Source organism: Populus euphratica, unplaced genomic scaffold (genome assembly GCF_000495115.2).
Source record: "Populus euphratica unplaced genomic scaffold, PopEup_1.0 scaffold296.1, whole genome shotgun sequence".
NCBI lineage: Eukaryota > Viridiplantae > Streptophyta > Magnoliopsida > Malpighiales > Salicaceae > Populus > Populus euphratica.
In genome coordinates, this window is record NW_011500177.1 from 117,253 (window position 1) to 130,278 (window position 13,026).

The following is a 13,026-nucleotide window of genomic DNA, read 5'->3' on the forward strand; positions in this document are numbered from 1 at the left end:
GATGTTCCAGAAAATGGAACTCCGAGTTCAAATTGGAATCATTTTGATGAACCCAGTTGATTCAAGAGCTACTTTCTTAGGTTGAGAATGCTAGTTACAAGTCTGAGAGTAACGATCTATAATTAGCAAGTCAGCAAACAGAATACGAATTCTGCTACGGATCCACGCGAAGGATTATCTTCAACAGAATATATTCTCCTACAATTTCTGAAAACGAGTTGTGGATAATGCTGTGCTAAAATTGGATACCAATATCGATCTTACTTGCTGAAATAGATCCACATATTGTTGTTCGAAGAAGAGCAGACCGTGGCTGCTAAATAACCCTGGCCATTGATGAGCTGGGACTTTCGATCTCCAACTAGCGAACTCTTTCAACTGGGACTTCATCAACAAATTTCTTCCTCATCTGCTGTGCTCTCAGCAATCAATTGTTTCTCCAAGAGGATTTCTATGCCTTATGTTTCTTTACTCCGTTCTGCAACCGATGCTACTGCAATAGTTCTTTCGTACAATAATTTCATAGCTACGATCTAGTGATGGCAAGGGTTGCACCACTTGCACCACACGAGAGCTAAGGCCGACCAGTACACGTAGAAAAATGTGAGGGACTTGCTGGCTAGACGTACGGAAAGGCTGTGGCTACCAGAAATTGTAGGAGAAAATTAAACGGAGACTAGCAACAACCCAATAATAAATAAAATTACACCTTTCATTTCATTTCATGTGAAACGCAAGAACACACAGCAGCTGGCAATATGGACCTTATGACCTTGTCTTGTCCCGTTAAAGTAGAAACATGATTGATTAACAAAATTGTTCAAAAAATAAAATAGAATAAGGTTTGGTGTTTTCAGTTGTCACTGAAAATTTAATTAGCATGTTCCAAAAATATCCGTGATCTTTGAAAAAATGGGTAATATACTACAAGCTATAGCTAACAATTTCTTTCATGGCCGAAGGGATATGCACATGCAGTACTTCTCAAGGCCATCCCTCTTGCTCAAACAAAAACCAATATGAATCAATTTTGCCAAATTATGTTTCGATTCAATCCCAGACGAAAGATTCAACGCCACATTTCAATCATTAGACGATGCATTCTCCGTATATGGGATCAAGTTCTCATTTGTTCATTAGGGAAGCCTGTCCGCTATCGCCGCGTGTTGTCACACCGGTCTCCAGCTACCGACGAGACAATGACAAGCGCAACACCACTACCGATATGTCATAACCACCACGATAACGATTCAGACTTGGTAGCTTTAAAGATTAGCCTCTTAGGCGATTGTCAGATTGGAAAGACAAGTTTTCTGGTCAGTATATTTATTTTTTTTTTGTAGATTTTTCTATAGAATATTTACGTACATGAATTTTTTAGCCATACGATGGCTGGCTATAATAATTATTCTGTCCTCAAATATTTTGAAGGCAAAGTATGTGGGAAATGAGAAAGATGAGGGAGTGAAGCATAACAACGGTTTGAAATTGATGAAAAAAACATTGATGGTTAAGGATGCACGTATTTCTTATAGTCTCTGGGAACTAGACGGTAAGTTAACTTCCCCAGCATTTTGTGATAAGATCTACAATTAATGGTACAAAAAAAAAGTTATTTACGGTGTAGGTGATGAAGGATTGGAGCAGCAAATTCCGGTGGCTTGCAAGGGATCTGTGGCTATTTTGATCATGTTTGATCTAACTAGTCGGGTCACTTTAAACAGGTTTGTTTAGTTAAATTCTTGATTGTCTATTATTCACCTTCCCCCCTCTTAATTTGGATAGTAAGGATTGATTAGTAGCATGTTTAATTTATTTATGAAAAGTCCATCATTATTGCAGTGTTATAAGGTGGTACCAAGAAGCAAGGAGATGGAATCAGGTGTAAATCTGCATGAGCACACCTACCTTTCTTTGGTTTGACATATTCATGGTTGCTGCAGGATTCTGATCATCTTGTGGTGATTTGTTTGCTTTCTTGCATGTTTTTAGACCGCAGTTCCTGTTATAATAGGAACCAAGTTTGATGATTTTATCCAGCTCCCGATAGATCTACAATGGGCAATTGCAAGCCAGGTAACATTCCAAAGTTTTGATAAGATTTTACTCAAACTTTTCATGTTATAATCCTGGATCGCATGCTCATGTTTAAATGCTTGTTTATTCTATATATATATATATATATATTAAAACGATTAATCACCTCAGATTCCATAAGAGAATTATTTGATAAATTATTTATGTTTCTCAAGGAAGATGAAGTTTACACCATTGAAGAAAGCGTTAATTTCTTATTCTTAGTTTTAAGATGAAAGGACTTGATTGATAAATAGATAGAATAACATCAATCAATCGATATTTTAATAGAAATTGATAGACCATAAAAACTTAACTGGGAAAAATGAATGGACCCTTTTGCCTCTTTTTTGTTTTTTTTACATATTTGTAATTTGAATTCTTATTTATGACAGGCAAGAGCATATGCCAAGGTTCTAAATGCAACTCTCTTCTTTTCAAGTGCGACCTATAACATCAATGTGAATAAGATTTTCAAATTCATCACAGCAAAGCTCTTTGACCTGCCCTGGACCTTGGAGCGCAATCTCACCATTGGAGAACCTATTATTGATTTCTAGAAGTTATATTTAGCACGTAGCAAAGCCCCTTTCATTTATATATATAGTTCTCTGTGACCTCCTCCTCCTCCTCCTGGTCTTGCTAGCTAGCTATAGAAAGCAAATCTATTTTTACTTCTTTTCTAATAAAGGAATTGGATAATTAATATATGATTTTGAAGTGAATTGTTTAATTGATGAGCATGAGTATGAGAGTATGACAAGAATTGAGAGATGATATTGGTTATGAATATACGAAGACGACGAGCACTCCCAAAGCAAAATCTAAACACAATCATTACAAATATTTTTTTTCCAAATAGTATGTAAAATATAATGGGTCTACTAAATGGGATCTTTTTAGGTTGGATATAAGTATTATGATTTTTTTTATTATCATGTTTTTTTTTAATATGGTTCTTTAAAAATTCATTATGCTTAATATTCTTATTTATATATGATATTAAAGATTGTTGTAATTTTGTATTGTTTAAGTCTGGTTGCTTGACCTCTCTTTTGTTTCAAGATTGTCTAACTCTTGACCCTAAACTAGGATATTTTTTTTTAATCACACTTCCAGTGTTTGATCTTCTACTTTTAGTACACAACATTATCTTCATTCTTTTTCTTTTTGGATTCAACATTATGTTTGTTGTACGTGAACGTGCTGTATTGGGAGGTTTAAAGAAGTCACTGTCTAATTATTTAATTCAGGATTGCTAAGAAATCCGAGTGTACTGGTTTTATTGGAGATTCAAGGATAAAAAACTAATTATGGATAGAAAAGATATTAGCACCTCGAATACATCCTACCTAAGGTAAATTATTTTGTATGGTATTAAATGTGGTTTAAACATTTTGATGCGTTCTTAACCAATAGTCTATCTATGACTTAAGATTGAGATTTATTCGTATAAATGAATTTGGTGTTAATAATTTATTATGGGCTCGTGTACCCAAATAAATTCTTATTAAAAAGATTTTTTATAATTTGAATATTATGGTGAAAAATACTCTCAATTAAAACTGATAAATATTTAGAATAATTGTAAGAATTTTCTAGTCAACTTCTAATATTCAAATGTCAACCTCATTTATAGGTCCATCGTCTATACTACAATATTTAACCATTAATTCTCATTCTTTTTTTACTATATTTTACTCACACACACCCACAATTATATATTTACAACCATTACAAATTAAAATTTAAAATAATTCAAACAATACATTTAAGAAATTTATAATTTATAAAGTATTCCCCCTAAAATTTAGAAACAGTACTAGGAATACTATTGGGAAGCTTCTAGGAAGCAGAGAAACAATGGCGGTGTAGGGGTCTCACGCACCACTACCACTGTTAGCGTGTGAACTCATGTGCCATCACTAACAAAGTGGAAAACAGGTGGATTTAGAACTGTTTATTCCCTTTTTTTTCTTTTGTGCTGGTGGTGAAAGCTATCATTACCTACAAAAAAGTAAATCAACACAAACATTTTGATTTGTTTCTCTTTTTAAATCTTTTTTTCTCAAACAATTTCTTATATATATATATATATATATATATATATATAGAGAGAATATATATAAAGAGAGAGAGAGAGAGATGGCTGAGAAACTATGAAGATCACAAAAGAAATTGTTATTGGATTGTGAGCTAGAGCTGGGGTGGTTTAGTTGTTGGTTAAAACATAAAATTTGGTGAAGAAGAAACATAATATAAGGGGGTTTAGTTGTTGGTTAAGGCATAAAATTTGGTGAAGAAGAAACAGAATATATGGGGTGGTTTAGTTGTTGGTTAAGGCATAAAATTTGGTGAAGAAGAAACAGAATATATGGGGTGGTTTAGTTGTTGGTTAAGGCATAAAATTTGGTGAAGAAGAAACAGAATATATGGGGTGGTTTAGTTGTTGGTTAAGGCATAAAATTTGGTGAAGAAGAAACAGAATATAGGGGGGGATGGCATTCTATAAGTCTTGTGATGGGTTTTTTTTTCAACCAAAAAAAAACAAAAAGGGCTATTGATTTTAGGTTGTGTGGCTAGTAGTTTGGAGGGGTAGGTTGCGGCTATGGTGATGGTCAAAAGGCCAAGGTTTTCTTTTTATGTGTATAAGGGTTGCTCAGTAATGGATGAGAAAAGAAAGCTGATGATAGGGAATGGTTTGTCACAAAAAGGAGAGAGTCATCAGTGGTGGAGGTCATGCCCAATAGTGGAGGTGAAGATGATGGCTTGCTTGGTCTAGAAAGGTGGTAGTAGTGATGGTAAAGAGAAGATGAAAGGGGTAAATGGTTTGGGTGGCTATGAGTTGGTGCAGGAGAGATAAGGGTGATGAAGGGCACATGGATGGTTTGATTCTTCTTTTTTTCTATGTAGTGGCTGACTTAGGGTATAATGAGTTTAGGGTTTTTTATGTTATGTGAGTATATGTGTGGAGAGATAATATATGAAAATTATTATTATTATTATTATTATTATTTAGTCATCCCCCACTTTAAATTTCTCCTCTATTTTGTGGGTAATATAACTATATATTTATAGGTAAATAATTTTTTTTGACTTGAAGGCAAAACAAATCAAAATCAACCATTGAATTTCAAAAATGAATCTTAATCATTCCTTTGATAACTTGGAAACAAAGCAAAGAAAAATAAACCCTTGAGTTAATAGAATTGATTGTATACTATTTGATTAAAAAAAATGGATTGCTTGGTGAGAGGTTTTTCAATTTTCAAATTGGTCATCTTCCTTCCATAATTACAATTAGATCACTAACTAAATTAAATGTATTTTTTATTTTTCTTTTTTTTTTATTTGAATTTTTTTGTAAAAGACATTGCAAACGATGCAAAGATATCAAACACATATTTTTGAGTTTTTTTTGTTATTTTTTATTTTTTAAAAAAATTATCAAAAATTAGGTACAACAATGTTATTAATTATTCATATGAATAGCTCATTCAATATCAAATCTAGTAATTGCTCACTCTTTCATTAATGATTCACTAGCCACTATATTGATGAAAAAATCTCCCTAAAATTTAGTGTTTTAAATTGATTCATCATCCACTCGACTTCAAAATCCCACTTTATTTTCCAACTTGTTGGCTTGGTTGATTGGGAATCTTGTAAACTCATAATAAATATAATTTTTCATGAGAAATGATATTTTAAGGGTGGTATCATTTTTTCGTTAAATATAACTAATTTTTTAATTATTTGAATATTTAAAATCAGTATTAATTTTTAAAATTCTTAATTTTCTCTAATTAATTACTAAGTGAAGATTTTAATTTTTCACAATATGCATTTTTAATTCCTATCGTGATATCCATCAAGATGCGACACGTGATGCACATATTTTTATACTTGGATCATGAAGGATTGGAAATGCATATCTAAATGAGGCTTGGGGAAAAAAAAGACGAAAGAAAACAAGCTTATCTCTATAGTTATCCCTTGTGAGATTAGCTTTGATACTATAAAATTACTCGTTAGTTCAATATCTCTATAAGGGAATCTTCTTTTTATAGCCAACCTTTTTAGACTTGAGGAACAAATCTGACATAGAATTACTTGAACCTATATGGGAGGAGGGCATGATTTTTGGTATAGGGTAATTCAATGGTGGGGTGTTTCAACCATTTTTCTGGAATCTCTTGAAGATTTCTACAGTCATTGACTAAGCTATAGCTCATGAATATTCCAATCAAAGCATGGAAGTTAGTTTTATATGCAACCTTGTGGACTATTTGGTTAGCAAGGAATAATCTAGTGTTAAATGGTGTGTGCTGCCGAATTAGCCATCTCTTTTTCACTTGTTAATGTATAGAATTTCACAACATTCAAGGGAGTTTCACATATACAGGGTATAATTTGACCAGAGGATGAGGAGGTATTAGAAGGTGGACTAACCTTGCTAAGAAACACAGTTTGCCGCTGTCTGGTTTTCAGCCTCTGTATCTGCCATTCTCGCTAGTTTCATGCTTTGTACTTTATCTTATTTAGTCACAATCGATGTGGCTAACTATCCGTTTTTTAATAATACTCCCTCTCGTTTATTAAAAAAGAAAGAGGTGGAGGGAAACTCGAACTAAAAATAAAAGGAAGGCTAGTGAAAATGCCATTGTCATTAGGGGAAATATTTACTGCTTATAAGTGTGTGTGTGTGTCTATAAAGATTATCATATTGGGGGTGTTTGTGTGTGTCTATATATATATATATAAAGAAGGAGGATGATTTCTTTGAAATAGTTTAATTTTGTTTCTTGGTATGTTATGTGGATTGATATTGACAATCACTCAAGATTGCAGCATTTTGAGAAAGTAAACCCAAGTTTAAACATAGCAAAGACAAATCAAAAGGAGACTAATTATAACAAATTCAAAGAGAGAACAAAGGAAGTCTATTCCAAAAGCTCTTGAGGTGTGAGCTTCAAAAACACAAACAAATTAACAAGTAGAGGAGGGAAAAAGAGATCTAGAGAGCAGATAAAACTTGAAGTACTATCGGGGCACAAAACCCTAACTAATAAGTTAAAGAAGGGGAAAAGGAGCAGTAGTTCAACCATGGATTAATATTTTAAGGTCTTTCCTTTTTACTTTGTTTGGCGAAGTCAATTCCCGAACCTCTAACGTCCTTTCTGATCCCCCATGGTATGCTTTGGTTGCTAACAAGTAGTCTTGCCCTTATCGCAAACCATGAGGCATGCAAGGTGCGCTCTTGACTTCTCCCATTAATCTTCTTCTATAAAAGCCAAAATGGCCACCATCTTTGTGTTTTTCTCAAATTTCCCCTCTTTTTTCCTCCTCTGGTTAATGAACTGCAAAAAATATAAAGTTGCATTACTTGGTCATGAATCCAGATAGAATCAGTCAGTTATATATTGAGAATAGAAGGACACAACAGCACAAGTCCAGTACTATACCTCTAAATTAACCTTCAAAGATCATGCAGATTCGCATGATAAAGAAGCCTTAATCCTCTCCACGGTGCAGGCAATCAAGTTGTTAACAGTTGCCACTGAACCAAGAGATAGTTTTGCTGTAGGAACTGAATCAACCAAAATCTGGAACGCAACAGTTAGAAGAGATCCACCTGAAGCCTCCTCCATGCCTCCTCCATGCGCTGCAGTTCCATCGGGAAGAACAGCGAACCCTGAAGGAAGAAGTGCTACATAGTCTGGATCGCCTCCATTAAGTACGACGTTCATTGCAACAATATCAACCGGTGCATAGATTACGAAAGAGGCTGTTTGATCAGTGCAACTCTCTTGTAAAATCAGCATGTTGCTCTGGCTCGAATTCGCGCTCTATAATTATGCATGTATTAGATCAATTAAATTATTCATAACAACAGTAGACTAATTATGATCATAGAAGGACATGAATGCGTGATACGATCAAAGGTATTCATATGATACTTACATTAACTCGAAGTAGAGATACACAGTTGCCTGTATCCCGGCCATTAGCAATGTGTGCCATTTCTTGGACAACTCCACCATTTGATAGAATATCCCACTGTATTTTAAGCAATCAAATCTTAGAATGAGATCCAATAATTTAATTAGGTAATACAAATTGAAACTAGTTTCATTCTTTCAGTTTCACTTCCCAGGAATAAAAGAAAAATTCAAAGCAAGAAAATTGAGGATCCAAAACTAATATTATTATACCTCATTTCGAGTGCTCTCGTCACGAAGAAAATCAAAAACCCTTTTCGGAGGAACTGGAAGCCAGAAGGAAGTTGCAGCACTAAGCACAATCCCAGGAGGCCTCCCTGGATCATCCACGCTCTTCCTTGTCATGACCCTAACATCATCGGCTCCAGTTCCAGATAGTGTAGTCCAAGTATGAGCAGTAGAGGCGCTCACTCCAGCACAGAAGCTTATCACCATTCTCTCTGCCAGCTTCATCATACTCTTTCTCCCTTCTTGATTAGTAATCACTGTGAATAATCAAATTAATGGGCTATAAGTCCAGGGCCAAGCGTATCAACTGGTACAACGTTACCTATTAAGAATGAAAAACTACGTAGTGCATATATATTACCACCAACATCGCCAGCAGGAATATTTGTTGCCATGGCACTGGCAAGGCGCTCGCATTGCCGATCAAGGGTTGCCACCCATCGTTTTGCCCCGAATGCATGTCCTGAGCTAACAAGTTGCTTGTATAGATTATGAACACCTCTATCATCCACCTCTACATGTTCAACCCATGTAACCTACGGTATGAAGAAATTCAATTACAAACGTAGCAAAAACAAATCATTGCTTATGGAAATGATGCAGCTTAACTAGAGTAGAGTATAACAACTTCCGACAATAATGAAGTGTTCACCTTGGAGTATCCATTGAGCATTTCTTGAATTAAACATCCAGATGGCCTCCTTCGACACCTAGCTGCCGGACTAGGGCGTAAATTGTCCAATGAAACATCAACCACTGCCCAAGTACCATCGGCATGTTGTTTACAGTACCTCACAAAGTAACTTTCTCGGGTAGGAACAAGTGGAGTTGGAAGTTGAAATTCAGCCGTCATCTGGATAGAACTCAAACAATTAGTTATATATTCTTGAAGAGAATGATATAATATATGACCTTCACATATTCAGTTTCATGATTCTGAAATCCACACCTAAAATGTCAGGGATGTGAAATAAATATAATAGACTATATTTTAAATCAAGTATCGGGTTATATCCGCCGTTAATCAAGTTAGCGAAGGTGTTGCCATTTGGAAGATAATTGAAGAAAATTTACATATATTACCACTTGCAAGGCACCATTATAGTTCCCTGCAACTCCTGTTGATAACACTTCCAAAGTCAAAGCTCTTGAGACTATGCCGGAAAACAATATAGACCACTGATTCTGAAAGCCAAGACATTATCAAAAATTAATATTGAATCAAAATGTATTGTATTCTTAAATGTTTTATACTTTGCAAAATAATTAAAGGAACCTTACCACGTCCATGAGATACTCAACAAGGTTGATGTGGTTCATGATAACAACAGCAGACTCTCTTGAAGCCTCACATTTAAAACCAGTGGGTTTAGGCCCGATACCACGAGGAAATATCCTTACGTATTCATCTTCATCTAACACTGCATTTGTTCCATCAAGGCTGCTCATCCATAAGGGTTCGTCCATTTGGGCCATTCTAACTAGCTCCTCCATGGCTGCAACTGCAAGCTCAATTATCATGGGCTTATCAGACTCAGTAGGGGCAGTTATCGACCTAAGTAGGTCTCCAGCTCCATAAATCTCCCCTCCAATGCCTGGCTGTCCACCAAAATTCCCAACACCAAGGTCAAGGGGACGTGGAGGCATGGGAGCCGATATAAGTGGATAGTTCACCACAGGCTTGCCAACATACTTAGCAGCGATTGCTGAAATACGGTCAATCTGCGAACAAAAGGAAACAAATTAAATTTTGAAGATATGATCAGGATTTTTTACAAATCCAACAACAACATAAACCTAATAAATGGACCTCTTCTCTTAATCTAGCATTTTCAAGTCTCAAATGATGTTCATCAAAGGACATTTCTCCAATGGCAGTTGGCCCTCCACAATTAGGACACGAGGCATTGCTAAGAGCTTCTCTGTACCGCATGTTGTCAGCCCTAAGCTTTTCATTCTCATTTCGAAGCTGTGTGTTTTCATGGCGCTCATGCTGGGTCTGTAATGAAAAAGAATTCAGCTCAACATTCAATTATTAGGAGGTTTGAGAAATACCCGAACCCCCTAAAGAAAACTTTCCTAGAGAAGAGACCAAGATATTGTAACCGCCCCTTGATGTAAATAAGATAGCATCACAAATAAAAAAAAAAAAAAAAAAAAAAAAAGAAGGCAAATGTGTGGTATTTTATTTTATGGTATAGATTAATAAACTCTCTAGACTAAGGTGATGCAAAAACGTTATACCTTCATTTGAGTGCGCTTATTTTGGAACCAGAATTTGACTTGCAATGGCTCTAACCCTAATTCTCGGCTTAACTCCTTCCTTTGCTTGTCATCTGGGTGTGGACACTCTTTGAAGAAACTAAGAGCAAAAACGAAGAAGAGTTCATTACAAGTTATATTTGTCAACAAAGGAAATAGAACATTACCATATAAAGAAGTATATAATTTGATTAAGGTGGAGCTTACGCTTCCATTTCTTGGATCTGATGCTGAGTATGGCGATGATAACGCTTCTTTTTGGGGCGTGGATCTTGATCATCACCGGATGCACCATCTTGGTTCTCACTGCCTGATTTAGTGTTGGTACTATCAAATTCATCATCTCTGATCCGAGCCATGTCGCCTTCAGGTGTGTTTTGTGTCATGTCCAGACGGTGAAGCTGACCCTCCATCATGTTTGGCTGGAACATTATCTACAGATCTTTAAGATTCCTGAAGCTTATTGTTTTTCAATCTAACAACATAATGGAAATTAATTTCCACACACAGAAAGCTAATGCTCTAATGCCAACATATAGCTATATATATGTATGAGAGAGAGGTACTAAAAGGGTATTTTATAATATTCAAAAGTCAAAGACTTGTGGGAAAACCACGTTTGAAAACTGCTCTTAAAAAGTAGAAAATTGTTAGATCCTGTAGAGGACAAGAAGGCCCTTGTCAAAATAATAGATTCTCAAGTCCCTCTCTCCCCCTCTGTCTCTGTGTGAAGAAAAGAGCAAAGCCCTTTACGCGTTTTGCAAGTATCGAGAAGGATTTTGCTTAAAGAAAACAAATTTGTCCTTCTACAAGCCAAATAACAAACATAATACACCTTTTTCACTCCTGAACAGTAGCAGAAGCAGAAGAAGAAGAAGAAGAGATCTGATGTGTAGAAAAACGTTAAGGGGGTGTAAGGAAATTATTATGGGGTCGTTAAGAGATGAAAAATCCTGTATAATAACCAAACAAATATTTAAGAAAATTGGAACATAAAGCTTAAAAGGCACAAATAGTAGAGAGGAAGGACATGGAAAAGAACTCATCTGCAGACCTGACCAAGAGCAAGTCCTGAAGACGATCCAAACCCACCAGCATTTCCATTAACCCCAATCATTGATGGCATGTTTCTTGCCGGAATCATCATTCCCGCTGGCATATTTCACAACCCACAAACCCTAATGAACTTGTATATATTATGTATAAATATGTAAATGTGTGTGTCTTATAGATAGCTTAACTCCCTCTCCTTTCTTACTCTACTACACATATATGTTCTTGGATCAGAGGGAATGGATTTTTTTTCACGGATTTTCCGGCAGAGTTTAGAAAAACAGACAGGGCTGACTATGGTTCTCTTTTACCGTAGAAATGGGTTTCTGCCTCTCCACGTTTATCTGGTTCTTACGTACATATATGTAAGAGACAGAGAATATATAAGAAGTTTAAATTAACAATTTTTGACAGATAAAAATCTGACTAAACCCAAAAATCCAAATATAAATCCCACATAACGCCCAACTAAGATCACGGAGAATCCAAATTTGCCTTCCCAGTTTCCTTTCCTTCTTTAGCTCTATCTGTTCCATGGAAAAAAAAAAAACCAGAATGAGAGAACTACATGCAAGAGAGAGATATCTGTTAAAATGGGTGGTTTTTCCAACCCACTGATTCTTTAAAAGTGAAAAATACAGAGAAGACTGTGACACTCTCCTGGAAAAACCTACCAATACAAGAAATTTACTTGCCAAAAGAATAAAAATAAAAGTCTTGACTGATAAGACTTTTTTTCTGTTTTTTTTTTTTGGATCTGGTTTTGAGGTTATCTTGTGGAAAAGAGAGCAGTATTTGGGTCTGCTTTTGTGGTTTCTCAGTAGCTTTTGGTAAGAACTTCTATGGTAAGAAGTAGGTGTGTGGGATATGGAGATAGAGTCAAGGCAAGAAAAAGACTGGGAAAAAAATTAAAACAGAAAAGCAAGAAGAAGATGAAGAATCAAAGGGACTTGGGAAACGAAGAAAGCAATGGAAGCGAAGAGAAAGAGAAAATTGTGGCAGCAAGGAGTTATTGCAGAGGGTATTGAGAGGTTGCGCTAGCATTTAATGGTGGAGAGGTGTAATTGCCATGGAAAGAGAAAGAGCTCATTTGGTTTTTTCAATTCCCCCCCTAGTAGAGTGCATGGTGCAACGAATGACGGCTACCAAAATTTCTTTCTCTCTCTCTCTCATATATATATATATATATTCCAAGTAAAATTCTCTTGTATAATTGTTTACTCTCTATAACAACTAAAATATAATTCAATTTAGACTTGGAGTTATAGTCTCTTTCATTTTCCAGCAGATAATGAATGGGGCAACACGCTTTTCCAACTACCCCGCTGGGAGGCTGAAGATCATCAGTATCTTGATCATTGCATGTAAAATACTGTAACATGCGTACAAAAATAAAATATTATCT

General features: G+C 35.5%; 2 protein-coding genes across 4 annotated transcripts; one reads left to right on the forward strand and one right to left on the reverse strand.

Moving 5' to 3' along the window:
• The first annotated feature begins 1,067 nt into the window (after window positions 1-1,067).
• LOC105111454 (septum-promoting GTP-binding protein 1-like) lies at window positions 1,068-2,672 on the forward strand. Its single transcript, XM_011006809.1, has 6 exons — window positions 1,068-1,316; window positions 1,432-1,552; window positions 1,628-1,724; window positions 1,843-1,882; window positions 1,993-2,076; window positions 2,472-2,672. Exons 1-6 carry the CDS (start codon window positions 1,200-1,202, stop codon window positions 2,634-2,636), a joined length of 624 nt encoding a protein of 207 aa, XP_011005111.1. The 5' UTR covers window positions 1,068-1,199; the 3' UTR covers window positions 2,637-2,672.
• A 4,291-nt stretch (window positions 2,673-6,963) lies between these two features.
• HDG2 (homeodomain GLABROUS 2) lies at window positions 6,964-12,758 on the reverse strand. 3 transcript variants are annotated; one of them, XM_011006811.1, is made up of 13 exons: window positions 12,296-12,758; window positions 11,623-12,148; window positions 10,776-10,990; window positions 10,551-10,668; window positions 10,117-10,305; window positions 9,588-10,028; window positions 9,390-9,491; window positions 8,959-9,159; window positions 8,668-8,842; window positions 8,292-8,563; window positions 8,041-8,136; window positions 7,542-7,925; window positions 6,964-7,436 (listed from the first exon to the last, which is right to left on the reverse strand). In XM_011006811.1, the coding sequence occupies exons 2-12, from the start codon at window positions 11,725-11,727 to the stop codon at window positions 7,563-7,565; spliced, it is 2,277 nt and encodes a 758-aa protein (XP_011005113.1). In that variant the 5' UTR covers window positions 11,728-12,148; window positions 12,296-12,758; the 3' UTR covers window positions 6,964-7,436; window positions 7,542-7,562. The 3 variants fall into 3 exon arrangements, with proteins under 3 accessions (XP_011005113.1, XP_011005112.1, XP_011005116.1); XM_011006810.1 differs by having other exon boundaries at window positions 10,776-11,002; XM_011006814.1 differs by having other exon boundaries at window positions 10,776-11,043.
• Between the last annotated feature and the right edge of the window lie 268 nt (window positions 12,759-13,026).